This window comes from Lynx canadensis, chromosome B2 (genome assembly GCF_007474595.2).
Source record: "Lynx canadensis isolate LIC74 chromosome B2, mLynCan4.pri.v2, whole genome shotgun sequence".
Lineage (NCBI taxonomy): Eukaryota > Metazoa > Chordata > Mammalia > Carnivora > Felidae > Lynx > Lynx canadensis.
In genome coordinates this window covers 8,287,517-8,305,151 of record NC_044307.1, presented here as the reverse complement: position 1 = coordinate 8,305,151, position 17,635 = coordinate 8,287,517, and the positions used below count along the sequence as shown (strand labels likewise).

The 17,635-nt window shown below is 39.0% G+C and overlaps 1 protein-coding gene across 5 annotated transcripts in view; it reads left to right on the top strand.

Moving 5' to 3' along the window:
• CDKAL1 (CDK5 regulatory subunit associated protein 1 like 1) overlaps nt 1–17,635 on the top strand; it is a 714,482-nt gene that overhangs the window by 496,863 nt on the left and 199,984 nt on the right. For all 5 annotated transcript variants that reach the window (XM_030314751.1, XM_030314750.1, XM_030314749.1 and 2 more), the window contains one exon: nt 2,115–2,295. In XM_030314751.1, coding sequence (XP_030170611.1) covers nt 2,115–2,295 — 181 coding nt within the window. The remainder of the gene's footprint in view (nt 1–2,114; nt 2,296–17,635) is intronic.

Sequence of the window (17,635 nt, the reverse complement as noted above, 5' to 3'; positions counted from 1 at the left end):
ACACAGAGAAAAGTTCTAGCCTTTGGAACTTACCTCACTAATTCAGGGTCAGCCAGATTAATAGCTGGATGAGACCAAGTAGAACTCAAGAAAGAAATATTTTTAAAAATCAATGCCATTCTTCTTCCACACAGGAATTAAAGTATTATCCAAACAAGATATGGAAAGCCAATGTTTTTATGATGCCATTTGTATTTCCCTTTCCTCATGGTTATATCCTTTGTTCTCTCTTATGCCCCCAAATATCTAGTATATTTAAATGGGATAAACTGTTTTATTCATTCATATAGAACTACATGTAGGGAATAGAGAAATTGATATAGTTAGGTGTCTTTTGGTTTGTAATGTTTGAGGCTGTTTTTCCCGTTTTGTATGGATCGAGAGTAATATTGGAGCTTTGAATACTGTCCACGGTATTTTGGTATTGTTATACTGGTAACACACAGTTGAATATTGTAGCACACTCTGGGATAGACTCCACCACAGAGAAAGGACATTCAAGATGTTAACATTTGGGCTCATCAAAAACAAAGGCAGCTTGTTATCCAGTCAATCTCTGATGAGAAGCTTTTGATAATTTATTCTTAACATGAAAGGGCAGAGTCACTCTTTCTTGATGGCGAGTCTCAGCCATGAATGAGAGGGAGCAATATACAAGAACTTGGAGGAAATGGAGAACATTGCAGTGATCAGAGGAAAACTTATGAAAACCTTTAACTGATACCTTTAGGAAGAAGAGAAAAGATGTTGCATCTCTAGAACAAATGATTAAGTGATAATCATTAATCATATATTAAGTGATAATATAAGAAAATTTGCTAGACCTAAAGACCATGAGTGTCCCGATTGTGCCCTTTACAAAGATTTCATGCCTAATCCAAGGTCTATTATCATGAAATTTAAAAACATTGAGAAAAAATTAATATCCTAAAAGTTTTCAAAAAGAGTGTAGGGCATATATAAAGAAGTTAAAGAGGTTTACATCAGAGTGAATCAGGACATCTCATCAGCAACCTTTCCAGGTTAAAAAAAGAAACAGTAGAAAATTCTGATGGCTAATATTTTTCATTTTGGAGGGCTGTGAACAGCCACACTACCAGTCAATTGTGTAGATTAAGACATGTTCAGATTATGGTAAGACAATAACAGAATTTCTCTGGCATTCTTTTTGATGAAGCTTCTGAAAGAATGCTCCAGCAGAATTAATCAAGAATTATGAATATAGGATCAGGTAAAAGGGGGGGGGGGGGAAGAAAACCAAAGAGCAACTTTCAAGGATGACAACTGGTTCGTTATGAAAACAACACATACCAGAGAAAGTAGGAGTGGCATTTCCAGGGGGGGAAATTGAATAAGTGAATTCTATACAGTACCTTGAGTGTTTCGAAAATAATATTGGTTTTTGATCGATCTGAGCTTGTGGAAAACATGGACACAGGTACCTAGAATAGGAAGCAAAAAAAAAAACATTTTTTTTTTAAAGTTTTTAACTCTGGGAAAAATTAAAGGTGGCAAAAGAAAACATGATGGTAGTGTATACCAGTTGTCTGTGAGCAGTAACTTTGCAGTTAGGCTCCTGGAAATACGACTAATTTAACTAAAAACTGTGCAGTGATATTACTGAGAGGGATGGGATAGAGTAGTTTAAAGGGCTGCCTCAGTGGAGAAGCTAATAAGTATTGCCTGAAAATCAAAAATCTAGAAATAGCAGAATCAGCATCTATTTTAAAATACAGAAAAAAGAACAAAGAAACATTCAGAAGAATTAAAAAGGAATGGCTCTTGAGGAGGACAGGGGCCCCTGTTGTCCATAAACTTTTAATATTTAGGACTCTCTGAAACTATTTGCTTAAATGTCCCTTTCCTAAAAATAAAATTTAGGTTCAAAACATAGGCATTTAAAAGATCGGAGAGGGTCGCCTGGGTGGCACAGTCAGATAAGTGTCGAACCCTTGATCTTAGCTCAGGTCTTGATCTCAGGGTTGTTAGTTCAGGCCCCGTGTTAGTTCGGGCCCTACTTAAAAAATAAAAATTTAGAAAAGAAACTGTCAGAGAAATAGAATAATAATGGATAGCATTGAGTTTTTTTCCATTCTTGTCTTGTTATTTTCTAGAGTTCCTGGAATAACTCTTGCCACAGATATTATCTGTGGTTTTCCTGGAGAAACAGACCAAGATTTTCAAGAAACAGTGAAACTCGTTGAAGAGTACAAATTCCCAAGCCTCTTTATTAACCAGTTCTACCCAAGACCAGGAACTCCTGCTGCAAAAATGGCACAAATTCCAGCACAAGTGGTAAGAGACTTCTCTGGCAAGGAAGGTGCTAGATTTAGCCAGCGGCTGTAAAAATGCAGCCCCGCTGTCTATCTTAACCCAACTGGCTCATGGTATAACCTTGAAGTTAAAAAATACAGGGAGGTGGGGAAGGGAGGGGCGGTGTCTGGGTGGCTCTGTTGCTTAAGCATCTGACTTCAGCTCAGGTCATGATCTTGCAGTTTGTGGGTTCGATCCCCGTGTAGCGTTCTGTGCTGACAGCTCAGAGCCTGGAGCCTGCTTTGGATTCTGTTGTCTGCCTCTCTATTTGCCTCTCCCCTGCTCGCTCACTCTCTCTGTTTCTGTCTCTCTCTCTCAAAAATAAAAAAACATTAAAAATTTTTTTTTAAAGTTTGAGACCCAGTAATGGCAAACTGTTTTCCAGAATGCCTCAGAAATTAATGTTCTCAAAGTAAGTTAGTTTCTAGATTTATTGGCTGAAATGGGAAAATGTTAATAAGCTTGAAGAGGAAGTCATATGTTTTTAACTGAAAATTTTCTGTTTTGTTTGAAATAACTAATACAAAATTGTGCCTTCCCATTAATTTTCCTCAAAACTTACATGAAATACTAAAAGGAATAACCCAGAACTTGTTATTTTTTCCATCATGCCATATGTAAATATCAAACATAAAACATACAGAGTTCTTATTTGAACATTTGGTTGAAAAAACATATTTGTATATACAGGTATATATTTTTAATATATTTTAAAGTCTATTTTCCCCAGTAAAACTGAAGTGACTATCATTCCTTGTTTTCTCAAAATTTTCTACCTTTTTATTTCACAAATTTCTGTGTATACAAAGGTAGGAAAACATTTTCCAGGTAGACCATATAATTTTATTTCTAACTTAATCAAAGAGAAAAGCAGATTTCTCACCACAATCGACTTTCACAACTGTAAAAGTAAGTTGAATTAATCCATTATTTTTATATCTAAGTTATAATAGACTTTATTGCATAAGACAAAATTCACCTTTTTTGGTCTACAGTTCTTTGAATTCTGACACATGCATACATTAATTTAACTACTACCGCAGTCCAGGTGTAGGACACTTCCATCAGCACCCTAAATATTCCCTTTTATTTTTTTGTAGTTCTCTACTCCCTCCATCCCCTCATCTCTTGTCCTTATAGCTTAATCCATTCTTTTTCAAACTTTACCTCTTTAATTAATAAGAAGGAAGTTTTCTGAGCTGTAACATGCTTGAAGACGTGTGTATAGCTGTACATTTCTCTAAAGTGGATACTTCCATGCACCCTGGGCAGATCCAGAAGCAGAAAATTGCCAGCACCTCAGAGGTTCCGGTCATGCCCTCCCTGCCACCCTCTCCCTTTCCCCGACAGAAACCGCTATCCCTCGTTTTAACACCATACATTAGGTTTGACCTGTTCTGTACTTGATGTAAAGGGAAGAATTCATCAGTGTTTGAATGTTTGGCTTTTTTTTTTTTTTTTTTTAATGCGGGGAATACTTTTGATTGTTTCTGTTTTTCAGTAAAATTAATACTTGCCACACAGTCTTGCCTGAAGTTTTAAGTTAACTGCTCAGCATTAACAAGAAGTGGATTCTTCAGGGTGCCCGGCTAGCTCAGTCGGTAGAGCTTGTGACTCTTGATCTCATGGCAGTGAATTCAAGCCCCACTTTGGGTGTCAAGATTACATAAAAACCTAGGCGGCTGGGTGGCTCAGTTGGTTAAGCGTCCGACTTCAGCTTAGGTCATGATCTCACAATTGGAGGGTTCGAGCCCCACATCAGGCTCTGTGCTCACAGCTCAGAGCCTGAAGCCTACTTCAGATTCTGTGTCTCTCCCTCTCTCTCTTTCTCTACCCCTCCCCTGTTCATGCTCTGTCTCAAAAATAAACATTAAAAAAAAATTTACAAAGAGAAGATTATATAAAAAAATAAAATCATTTTAAAAATGGATTTTCTAGTAAATTATAACACATTTAGCTTCGTTAAATAATTTTTCATCTTTTTCTTCATTGTTTATTATTATACAGTTTGGGAGGCTAATACAGCTATCTCAAATTTCACATCTGAAAAATCTCTACATCTCTGTCAGGAGTTGAACCTGTTGCTTATTGAGATCGTTGGTATTTATTTTAGGAATTGTTACAGTCTCTCTGATCTGTCCTAAAATAGTGAGGCCTGAACTGTCCCTGGGTGCCCACTCTGCCGTGCGCACCTCCCTCAAGCCCCCAATTTTCATTTTTTTTAAACAAGATTATGTTGCTGAGACTAGTCTGTTTTTGCAGGTAGCTCTTGCTCGTCTATTTTCATTTCTGTAGTGTTCCACTGCGTGCTCGCTTAGCCACCCTAACGTGAAGAGAGAATTGGGTATTTTCAACATTCCACTGTTAGTATCGCAACTGAGAACAGGTGTGAGCATTCTTGTCTTTGACTTTTGTTTGACTCGTCTACGTAAACTTCAAAAAAAATTTTTTTTAATGTTTGTTTATTTTTGAGAGAGAGAGAGACAGCGCGCAAGGGGTGGGGAGGGGCAGAGAGAGACTGAGAAACAGACTCTGAAGTAGGTTCCAGGCTGTGAGCTGTCAGCACCCAGCCCTATGCAGGGCCTGAACCCATGAACCACGTGATGATGACCTCAGCTGAAGTTGGACACTTAACCGACTGAGGCCTCCCCCCTTGATACTATTAAAGTGACTGTTTTTCATTTTTTTAATTGTTCCTGCTATCTAAAAATATAGTTGATTTTAACATACTTATTTTGGGGCGCCTGGGTGGCTCAGTCAGTTAAGTGGCCGACTTCGGCTCAGGTCATGATCTCACGGTCTGTGGGTTCAGGCCCCATGTCGGGCTCTGTGCTGACAGCTCAGAGCCTGGAGCCTGTTTCAGATTCTGTGTCTCCCTCTCTCTCTGACCCTCCCCTGTTCACGCTCTGTCTCTCTCTGTCTCAAAAATAAATAAACGTTAAAAAAAAATTAAAAAAAAATATATATGTAACATACTTCTCTTTCACCGGTCAACTTTGCTAAATTGACTTAGTAATCCTAATAATTTTTCTGTAGATTTTTCTTCAGAGTTTTCTATGTGTATAATTCTGTCATCGGCTGATAATCGCAGTTTTGTTTCTTCCTTTCCAATCCTCATAACTTTTACTTCTTGTCTTACTGCACCGGCTGGGACTTCATAGTATGCTGTTGAGTAGAATTGGCCATTTTCTTTTCTTCCCAAACTCAAAGGAAAAGTCTTCCGAATTTCTCCATTCGGTATAAAAGTTGACTATAATTTGGGGATTACAGAAGTTCCTTTCTACTCCCAATTTACCCAGAGTTTGTGTGTGTGAACACACAAGTGCACGCTTGCACTTGTTTGAATCATGAATGAAATTGAACTTAATCACTTTATCTTCATCTATGGAAATAATTATATAGTTTGTTTTAAGTCTGCTAATATTGTGAACTATACTGAATGCTTTCAAATGTGTAAATCAACCTTGCTTTCCTGGGAGAAACTTCATTTGGTCATAATGTATTACTTTTGATACGTAATTGTAAATTTGCTAAAATTTTGTGAAGAATTTTTGCATATTTGTTCATGGAGGATTTTGACCTGTAGTTTTCAGTGATATCTTCTTCACTTTGGTATGAGAGTGATGTCGGCCTCATATAATGAGTCGGAAAGTATTTCTTTATCTACATTTTTCTGGAAGAGTTTGTATAGAATTTATACTATTTCTTCCTTAGATGTTTGATAGAATTGCCTAATGTGGTAAGTAGAATTCCAAGATGGCCCCACAAACTCCTTCACTCCCCTCCCCTGCCAGGGTGCACACTCTAAATCTCACTGTGATCTCACTCACTCTGATCTCTTTGATCAGCTTTGGAAAATGTCATCCATTCTCTCTTCAGGTATTTCTTGGACTCCATTCTCTCATCCTGTCTTTGGAGATTTCATTTATATATGTTAGCCATTTTCATCACTTTCCCCATTGTCTAAGCTATCCTTTTTAATATTTTTCTTTCTTCATTCTCTTTGTATTTCTAGATTTTTTTCTCCTCACCTGTTTTTTTTTTTTTTTTAGTTTCTTGATATTTGCAGCAGTCGCTGGGCCATTGTCACGGTGTGGTGCCTGGAGAAATGCAGAGTCCCAGAGGCCACCCCAGACCTCGGCAATCCTAGTCCGCATCTCCAAATGATTCGTGTGCGCATTAGCGTGCGTGAAGTGCTGTTCTAGTTCACTAAGCCTCTCTTCATCTGTTTTTAGTCAGCTCTCAAACCCATCTATGGAATTTCTAATTTTAGTTAATTTGTTTTTTCTTCTAAAGAATAATTTGAGGGACACCTGAGTGACTTAGTCCATTAAGTGTCTGACTCTTGATTTCGGCTCAGGTCATGATCTCACAGTTCGTGGGTTTGAGCCCCACATCAGGCTCTGTACTGGCAGTGCAGAGCCTGCTTGGGATTCTCTCTCTCTGTCCCTCCCCAGCTTGTGCACATGCACACACGTGCACGCATGCTCTCTCTCAAAACAAAAAGAACAATTTGATTTTTTTCTTCATGGATTTTAGTATTCTAGTGAAATTCGTCTTATTTTCCTTTGTATTTTTTTAACATTTTTTAACTCCGTTATCTTAAAGCTCATTCTGAATTCTCCAATATCTGGTTCTAATGTTGGTTCTTTCTGTTGTCTTTTTTTTCTTCTTGATTTTGATCATTTGTCTTTTTTTTTTTTTCCATGTGCCTGATCATTTTTATTAAATGGTGACCATCATTTGTGTAAAAAAAACCCAAACAAAATGAACCTAGAGATACTAGTCAGTGAAGTATCGTCTTCTGGGTAGAATTAACTTGCATCTGCCAGGCTCTATGGTAAAGCTTGGTTATTTTGATTGATCTGAGAAATATAATTGATCTGCAGAAAGTGGCTCCAAGTATGGAGCTTATGGGCTTCTCTCCTCTTGGGGATCTTGGTCCCTCAGGTTCTCACTACCTTGATAGTTTTTGATGTTGAAACGGGACATATTATACCTTTTACTCACTTTTTCCAATTGTTTTTGGCAAGATTGCTGGTCTGATAGAAGCTAGTTTGCCTCAGCCAGAAGCAAAACTCATTACATAAGATCAGCTTTCAGGTGCTTTTTCTTTTCCGCTGTCTTTTACCTTTTAAACATAGCCCCTTAACATCTTCCTTACATTTTTAGATTTTAATAACCTGGTCCTGGTTTAGCAGAACCTTTTTTTTTTTCTTTACATGGTACAGCAGTTTCAGGTTCACAGCACAGTTGCGAGGGAAGGACATAGAGTTCCCGTATACTCCCTGCCCACACGTGCACAGCCTCCCCCAGTCTTAGCATCCCAACATCAGAGGGGTACCTTTCTACATGGATACATCATTTCTCCTACTTTTATGTGAATACTCCTTTAAATGAATACTAGTATTAATGTAAATATATGCAGTTTTTAATGTTTTATAGTAGAGCTCTTAATAATTAACTAAATTATATGTATTTCTTTTAATTTTTTTTTAAATTTTTTTTTTCAACGTTTATTTTATTTTTGGGACAGAGAGAGACAGAGCATGAACGGGGGAGGGGCAGAGAGAGAGGGAGACACAGAATCGGAAACAGGCTCCAGGCTCTGAGCCATCAGCCCAGAGCCCGACGCGGGGCTCGAACTCACGGACCGCGAGATCGTGACCTGGCTGAAGTCGGACGCTTAACCGACTGCGCCACCCAGGCGCCCCAAATTATATGTATTTCTTAATCATTTAAATCACCAAGTGGATAAAGCCCGATTGAGTTTTGTATTTGCATAGGTTGGTGGGGGGCAGTTCTCCAGTCTTTTATTGCCTGCTGAAAAAAGAGTATAACTCACTTAAATTTATAATGGAAATAAATTAGGCAGTGTATTTTCATGAACAAGATAAAGTAAAATTTATTTTTCTCTTAGCTTTTGCAAGATGATTAATGTATAAGAGATTTAATAGTAAGATCACCTAAGCTAAATGAGAGCGACCTTAGACTTTTAGATGAAAGGTCAAATTTGCATGTTTTTATTTTCTTTTCGATTGAGTCTTCCTTCATTAGTCTTCATTAATCTTAAGTAACTCTAATAGTGTTTTCAAATTGTCACTGAGATTCTTAGTCTGCCTAGAAAAGGTCACTTAAGTTTTAAAAGTCTTTGGATCCTTATCTTTCAATTCCAGACTTTTTTCTTTTTAAGAAAATTTTGATAAAAAATAATGATGTTGGGATGAAATCTTTAAGAGGCCTATGACTTGAAGAACAATCTTGAGGTGACAAGAGTGGCTGTTGGAATGTTCGTATTGGTTTGAAGTATTAAATTGTGACATTAAATCCACCTGCTTGACTGTCTCACTTCTTGGAACCAGAGAGTAAGATCATGTCTTTAGATACATGTCAGCATAAAAGAATCATTAACTCCCTTAGCTGCAGTTTCTAGAATATTTACCCTGAGGATAATGAGGCCATGGTACTCTTCTTGACTCAGCCCTGAGGAGTGTGGGTACGTGTGCCTGAGAGACATAGAAGGCCACCTTGGGACAGACAGAGACAGCTTTGCTGAAACTGTTCATAATAGGTTTCCCTGTCAGGGACTGAATTTTTGCTGGAGGTATTCAAACCAAGGCAGGGTGGCCACTTGGAACAAATGTTGGATGAGGAATTGTTCTTCAGTCATATACAGAGCTTATTCAGTGACACGTAATGGCTCTCCCAAATTCTAGCTGCGTAAGAGTGCAGAACATACTTTTATTATTTTTTTTAATTTTTAAATGTTTATTTTTGAGAAAGAGAAACACAGAGTGCAAGTGGGGGAGAGTCAGAGAAAGAGGGAGACACAGAATCTCAAGTGGGCTCCAGGCTCTGAGCTGTCAGCACAGAACCCGACGTGGGGCTGGAACGCATGAACCGTGAGATCATGACCTGAGCCGAAGGTGGCTGCTTAACCGACTGAGCCACCCAGGTCCCCCCAGAACATACTTTATTTTAAAAAGCAAAACAGAAATATAGAATACAGCTTTGTCACTTTTTCTAAATATTTCTACAATTTTTTGTTGGAGTGCATCAAGTTGTCTTCATGGAAAGACACTTTTACTTCCTGGCACTTAGACCTTACTTCATAACATGATTACATTACTTACAGAGTCTCGTATTTTCTTTCTTCTTTTTTTGAATGTTAATTTATTTTTGAGAAAGAGGGAACGTGAGAGGGAGAGAGTGCACGAGCGGGGAAGGGACAAAGAGAGGGAGACACAGAATCTGAAGCAGGCTTCAGTCTCTGAGCTGTCAGCACAGAGCCCGAAGCGGGACTCTAACGAACTACGAGATCATGACCTGAGCCAAAGTTGGACGCTTAACCGACTGAGCCACCCAGGTGCCCCCACAGTCTCCTATTTTCAAATTAAGCTTTTTTCTTTGGGGGAAAGGTAAAAATATTTTTAGGAGTCTTTGTACTCTAGATTGTCTAGTACTCTTTATTCTAAACTGATTCCTAAACACACATGGGGAGACTCTCCTTTTCTCAAGGCCCTTTTCCTTTTTACTTCTTTTATTGTTTTTGTTTTTTTTTTTTTTTTTTTTTTTTTTTTTTTACAAGGACTCTTCAGATTCTTCTGCAATTAATTGTATTTGATCCCACCACATACATTTAATCTTTTAAATTCTACTTTTCTGGATATCATTTCTCTTTTGACTTCCATTTTGGATAGAGTTTTTAGCCTAACCCTAGTTTTGTTCTATGGATTTCAGATCACTTAATGGTACATCATGAAGACTGTAGTAACAGCAGGTTACTATATAGGTGATCTATACCCAGAGAGGAAGCTGGGAAACCTTCTACCTTGTGTGAGCTTTTATACAGATGGCATTCATTTCACAAATAGAAAATTGAACTAAATGGTCTCTAAGACCCCTTGAAGTTCTTCATAATCTTTGATTCTCTCCCATATGGTTATAAAACCATAAACTATATTTTAAACTATATTTTAAAACTATACTTTAAAAATCTAGGTGCTTTCTTTTTGTAGATCATTGGTATGTAATCTGCATTTCCCAATCCTTCCATCTTTTACTTTGTTATGAATCTGAGAACTTTCTGTCTGTATGCTCAGTTAATTGACTGATGAGGACTACTAAAACACAATAATTAAATTAGTTGTTTATGGGGGCTCCAAATGGCAGCAGTGGGACCAGCTATGCTAGAGAGAATAATGGGCCCCCGAAGATACCCACATCCTGATCCCCAAACCCGTGGATGTGTTACTGTATGTAGTACAAAGGCCCTCGCGCATGTGATTAAGTTAATGCGCTTGAACTGGCACATTGTTGCAGGTGGTGTGGGTGGGCTCTGTCTTCACAAGGGTTCTTGTGAGAGGGAGGCGTGAGGGTTAAAGTTAGAGGGAGGAGAGTGGAGGACACGCGCAGAGGATCAGAGCAATGTGCTTTGAAGATCAAGAATGGGGCCATGAGTTAGGAACGCAGGCGGTCTCTAGAAGCTGAAGAAGACAAGGAACAGATCCTCCCTTAGATCTTCCAGAAGGAACACAGCTCTGCTAACATCTTGGTTTTAGCCCATAAGACCCCTGAGACGTGTCACTTCCAGAACTGTAAGATAATAAATTTGTGTTGCGTTAAGCCACTAAGTTTGATAACTTGTTACTGTCACAATGGGGAATGAATATGCCAACAATGGGGTTGTTTGAACTGAGGGCATCGTCTAGCTCTTTGAGACAGGGAAATTGATTGCTTTCAGCCTTTATGCTACCCAGAGTGTGCTGTGCGACTAGATGACAGCTGTTTGCTCCTAGATCTGTGAAAACTTACCCCGATGCTACCCACCAGGCACAGTAATCTATAGGCCTAATCGTAATAACGTCCTAACAAAATAACAGTAAGAATTAACATCCATTTAGCCATCAGTGTATGTCTGACATTGTTCTGAGCCCTTCGCGTGTATTATCTGATTTCATTCTCACAAGTTATTACGGTCATTTTACACATGAGGAAACTCAAGCTCAGAGTGATGAGTTAACTTGCCCAAGCTCACACGGAGAGAGAAGGTCCTGCCTTTCTCTCTCTACCCTGAGGTCATGCACTTCCTTCTAGTATTCTTCATGCGCCCACAACACCCGGCTGCTGGAGATCCCAGCATGCACCATGTTCATTTCCTCTGTGTCAGGCTCCCTGGAGGGAGCAGCACGTGGAGAGACCTGGGAATACAGAAAACACGGGACATTTAATGAGCCTAAAGTGCTCAAAATGCATGATATTTAGGACAGTAAGGCACGTTGCAGTCTTTGGTAGGGTTTGGTGGGGTCTGCAAGTGTATGAGCTCCATGAATGAGCCAGGAGCCACAGGCAAGCCCTGGACAAACAAGGCCTTGTCAGCCGTGCTGGGTGGCCTCAGACTGTCCTGTGGGCACTAGGGAGCCCCTGAATAGCAGTTATCACGTGTTTGTTTTTGAAAGCTCATTCTGTGTGCCGTGCCAGGAAGCCCAGTTAGGAAACTGTACAAGGCAGGTTTAGAGACTTATAGGTGAGTTTAAGAAATCTCAAGGACTTATTACTGAGACCTTCAATCAGTATTTTTCTTTTGGACCTAATAACTGCAAGCATTAGACTTAGCTCCATGTCAGCATAGTTATTCTGTGTCCAGTGGAGAATATTCATTTGCTGTACAGAAGGTCACTTAGTTGGCCTTTGATTGATTCCAGGCTCACGGACAAATATTGGTAGGCCAGAACATTTTTCAAGGACCCTTGAACATGCCGCGAATTTAGGGCGTTACATCTCGTTTCTGCCTTTGTTCCTGTTGGTGCTGTTGGTGTTCTGTTTCTTAATGGTCATGAGATTGCTCCCTAGACCAGGCCTAGGCCTCTTGTACTCAGAAGGAGAAATGCCAGACCCCGCCAGACCCCTACCCTTGTCTGTTTCCCATCCCTCCCCCCAACATGATTTTATCTCCTCCCAAACTCTGTCTACGTGGCAGTTACAGGACTGGCTTTTCCCGTGTAGCCTCTTTATCATCTTCTGTGTTTTTGTTCTAAGTTCCATAAGATAAGCTTATCGCCAGTGTGTGTGTGTGTGTGTGTGTGTGTGTGTGTGTGTGTGTGCGCGTTGTGAACTGTGGAAAACTCTGGATTTGGGAGCATTTGAGAAACTGGAGCTCTGATTGGATCATTCTTTTTTAAATCCTTTTAAAACTGAGTGCTTTTCCTTTTCCTCTTATCCCACTTTCACACTAAAAGAGTAAAGGAAACTGGTGATAATGTTTGGAGCTTTGAAGGATGTGAAAATGACAAGAGTTGTTTAGCCTCAGTTGTGTGGAGGGAAATCTGCCACTGCCACTAATACCGTGGGCTTGCCAATACTAGGAAGCCCTTTGGTTGTCTACCATCTTGAAATTGAAGTGTTAGAGAATTTACCAAAGGTGATTAATTTGGAGTGAATAAAAGCAGAATGTTTTGTCAAGATCTCATGAAGGAAAGTAAGTGCTGTTTCTCAGAAGAAACTATTCTTGGGGGTATAAAAAAGATACATGGACATGGAATGATACAGCGGACTTATGCAGGAACTCGCCATCCGGGAAGCTGTCCAAGGGACCCAGTGAAACAAACACCTCAGGAAAGAGGTATCACCGGTGAGATCTTTATTAGTGTTCTCTGCCATAAGTGACTTTTGAAGAATAATCATGCTCCTGATTCCTGTCAGCCTGACTCATTCATTCTTTCAGAAAACCACAACCTTCTCTCTGTGTACCCTTGCTGCTCCCCTTAACTTTCTGCCCTCTGAATCTGACCTCTTGCCTGCCACAGAGCACTGCCTGACTTTTCATTTAGTCCTGATTGACGTTGATGAACTGAATTTCATTATCATGCATATCAGTTTTGTGTGGTGAGACCCACAGGACAAGACGTGTACTAGACATGTGTAGACTGTAACTCCAGGATGGAGCCATGTTTCTATGGAATTGTTTTTTGGTCAAGATGGTAAAGATAAGACAAGAAAGACACATGTTTTTGTTGATGTCTAAAGTCCTTTTATATGTCCCTTCTGTTAATTACAAGCCGTTGTAAGAAAAAAATCAGTGATGAGTATATTTTGGAACCATGGTTTGTCTTGGTATTTCAGGTTTTGTAAAATAAGTCAACTTTAGGGCAACGAAGAGTCAGATATGATTTGAGAGCCTTGAGTTCGATGGTAACAGTTTTTTGTGCTTTTGTAGTCAGCTTCTAGAAAATCATTAAACAAACAAACAAACAAACAAACAAAAAACAACTTCTGGGACGCCTGGGTGGTTTAGTTCAGTTGAGCATCCGACTCTTGATTTTGGCTCAGGTTATGATCCCAGGTTGTGGGATCGAGCCCTGCGTTGGGCTCTGTACTGAGTGTGGAGCCTGCTTGGGATTCTCTCTCTCTCCCCACCTCTTCCCTGCGCATGTACTCTCTCTCTCTGTCTCAAACAAAAAAAAAAAAAAAATTTTTTTTTTTGAGAAAAAATACCCTCATCTTGTTTCTTATGATTGTTTAATGTTTTGTTTTCCTTTTGGCATTTATTTTTATCTTGTTTCTCTTCTGAATTTATAATTATGACAAAACAGTAGGAAGATACGTCGTTGTAAATTTTTCTCTCAGATGCTGAATGGTGGTAGGTATTACAGTTGAGATGGACAGAGTGAATTTTTATTAAATAAAGAGAATATAAACTCTATCCTTTGGAAAGTCATCTTTATTATATTTTAGTCTAACATTTTTTCGATGGTGATTACATACCTTGTTTTATGTAAGTTTCAGAAAAAATTGCACGGATCTACATAATTCTTTTATGCCTTTTATATGAACTTGATTTATTAAAATTGTAATATTCAATTTGAATTCACTTTTTATTAACAACTTTAGAAGTGAGTAGACTCTTTGGAGTAACTTCTACAGATAAAGAATCTTATAATGACCTATCTTATTTTTTTATCTTATTATTTTTCAGTGATAATATGGTTCATTAACAACTTCATATTTATAACCTTCAAAGGGACCTATAAGTGTAGTTCTAAGTAATGGAGCTAATATTAAATGCATATGTAGGTCAACACTATATATTTGGTAATTTAACATAACATGCTTTTCTAACTCCTGCCTCTTGGAACCATGTTTATATCACAATTAAGGAGTAAAGTATCAAATATGAGCAGATAAGCATTCAAATGGATAAAATATACTGTACTAACTATGTCCTGATATCTTATAATCTAAGATGAATGCCCTGATTCTTTCTGTTTGCTACACCCAATAACGTACCTGTATAGAAATGGTCTATAAAATGAGAAGTTATACAGGCAGGGAAAAGAAACATAGTCTATGCTTTTCATGCACTTTGTCTCAGGTTATTCTTCCAACAATACTTTTAGGTATTATTTTTCTACTTTGCAGATGAGCCCCCCGAGGCTCAAAGGAAAGCAGGTTTGCACAAGATTTCATAACATTGAAGTGACAGTGCCCGAGATGTGGGTTCTTCTTTCTGACTCTGCTCCATGCTCTTATGAACCATAAAATAAATATTTACCCCAGAAATTCAAAATAATTTTAGAACATTTTGACGAAAAAAGTACTGGTTTCCACAGTTTTATTTTTCTATTATAGCAGTGAGTTTTTATTTATAGGTCCTAGAAAAATTGTCAACTTCTTAAAATGATTTTCAAACTTACAGAGAAGTTGTAAGAATAGCGCATCTCCAACATAGCGGGGCCTTCGCCAAGCTTCAACACTTTGCTAAATTTGCTTTCTCTGGAGAGTTGGCTAGACAGACATACAGACAGACGGGCTGATATTTATCCCCTGAACAATTTCAGAGTAGATTACTGCTTAATAGTTAGTGAGGGTTTCCTAAGAAGGAGGATCTTACATAATCATTAGTGTTGTTAACCTTAATCAGGGAGTTCAACGTGGATACAATACTTTAACCTACAGTGTTGATTATAGTTTGTCAAGAGTCCCAGCAGCGTTCTTTGGAGTCACTGTTTTCCGATCTAGGACACAGTGCGGGATCAGGTCTTGACTTCGTTGCCACATCTCTTTAGTCTCCTTTAACCTAGACACTAACTCAGCTTTTCTTTACCTTTCATGATATATTGACATTTTTAAAGAATACTGGCTTGGTGCTTTATAGACTGCCTCTCATTGTGGGTTTCATTTTCCTCATGAGTAGGTTCCTGTTCTGTGTTTTGCCCTCTTCACCTAAATACATGATGTTCTGTTCTCAGTATATCACATCTGGAGGCACATGGTGTTCTTTCGTCCTTATTGGTGGTACTAATTTTGATCACTGGATTCAGATGATGTCTGGTTTCTCCACCATATAGTTATCGATTTTTTGCATAAGAATTTTAACCCCCAATATTTAACAGCATCATAAAAGAAAGAAAAAAGAGGCCTTGAAAACTCAGAAATCTTAGGTGGCGTGGTTCACACTTTCCATTTTTTAGTGGGTGGACCTCCACCGTTACCTAGTCTAAAAGACTTCTCATTCCTAAGTTTGTGTGTGTGTGTGTGTTTTAAATTTTTTTTAATGTTTATTTATTTTTGAGAGAGACACAGAGCACGAGCAGGGGAAGGGCAGAGAGAGGGGGACACAGAATCCGAAGCAGGCTCCAGGCTCCAAGCTCTGAGCCATCAGCTCAGAGCCCGATGTGGGGCTCGAACCCATGAACTGTGAAATCATGACCTGAGCCAAAGTCAGATGCTTAACTGACTGAGCCACCCAGGCGCCCCTTTATCTTAGTTTTAATTCATTTTAAATCTTTGAATTATTTCTAACAGTTTTTAATTCTTAGACTATTCTCTGTTTACACCAGGTACTTCAGAAGGAGTGTGCAGTGACAGGAGAACGTAGACTAGGAAAGGCAGAAATTTATTTCGTTGCAGTGCCTAGTGTGTTTACACAGCAGGTGGCACATGTACGGTTTTCATCCTCAGAAATGGAAAACTTGTGTGGGTCAAGAGGAGCTAGAAAAAATTGTGAGTGAAATATCTTTAATTTTTACGGGGAATTCCTGGCCCTGAGTGAAACGCTACTCCTGAAATGCTATGATACTAACTCATCAGCTCTGTCTGGATATCACTGAATGTCAGAGACATTCTGTTGGAATCAGAGGCACTGCAATGGCTCAATCACTTGAGTGTCTGACTCTTGATTTTGGCTCAGGTCATGATCCCAGGGTCGTGGGATTGAGCCCCGTGTTGGGCTCTGTGCTGAGCACGGGACCTGCCTAAGATTCTCTCTCTCCCTTGTCCCTTTCCCCTGTTTTCACTTTCTCTAAGAAAAATTTAAAAAATAAATTCTGTTGGAATCAGAAACACTTTCCTTGTATGCTACATCCCTTTATAGCCTTTCCTCTCAACCTCAGTTGTCAATGAAATCACAGAGAATCTCTGCAACCACTTTCTGGGTGTTTTGAACTTGTTTTGTTATGACAGTCAAATATAAAAATGTGAAGGAAGAATTCTACAGGTAAATTCCAGTTGGTTCTGTAATCAAGGACAAAAGCATGTGATTGATATTACTAGGGCCATAGGCAGTTAATGTCAAGTAGTAATGGATGGATCTCTTCCCAACTAACTTGATAGTAAGTCTTCACAGGGGGCCCCAGGAGCCCCAAAGCCCCCAGAGAACAGCCCTCTTCATTCTTCTTACCAACTTAACCCAGAATCAGTCAGATGCCATTAAAATGACAATCAGTGTGTTCTCTAAAGTTTTTAAAAGGTTATCCAAATGAATAATTTGTCAGGTACCTGAAATCTTATCCCAGTGAAGAACATAAAAAGCACTGTGAAAACATTTAATTTGCTTTTACCTTCTGATAGCAGGGGCAGATGGGAGGTGACACGGTGGCTCTCTGCTGATACTTCTCACCGCCGTGCAGTGACCACAAAGTCATATGGATGGTAATGCCCCAAAATGTGGCTTTGGGGAGTAGTTGAAGTTTCTTGATCACTTTGGCCATCAGGACTACTGGTATCTTATTAAAAATTACCATTAAAACAGCAGTTAGGATAGCATTAAGTAATATACCTAGTATCAAATATACCTACTATGAAATGATGACATAATATCAAATACACTTCTGTATGCAAGGGACTGGACTGGGCACGGCACCACATATCAGGGTGACTTCTGAGCGTTCCTCACTCTCAAGCAGCGTGTGATCCAGAAAGGAGGCGAAGGATGACATAAAGGGAGACTATACAAGGCAACGTGTCTCCACTGCTGTAAAAGTGATACAAAGGGCTGTTAAAATGCAGGGCCTGATGAGTGGGATGATTGAAGTCACTGTCAAGA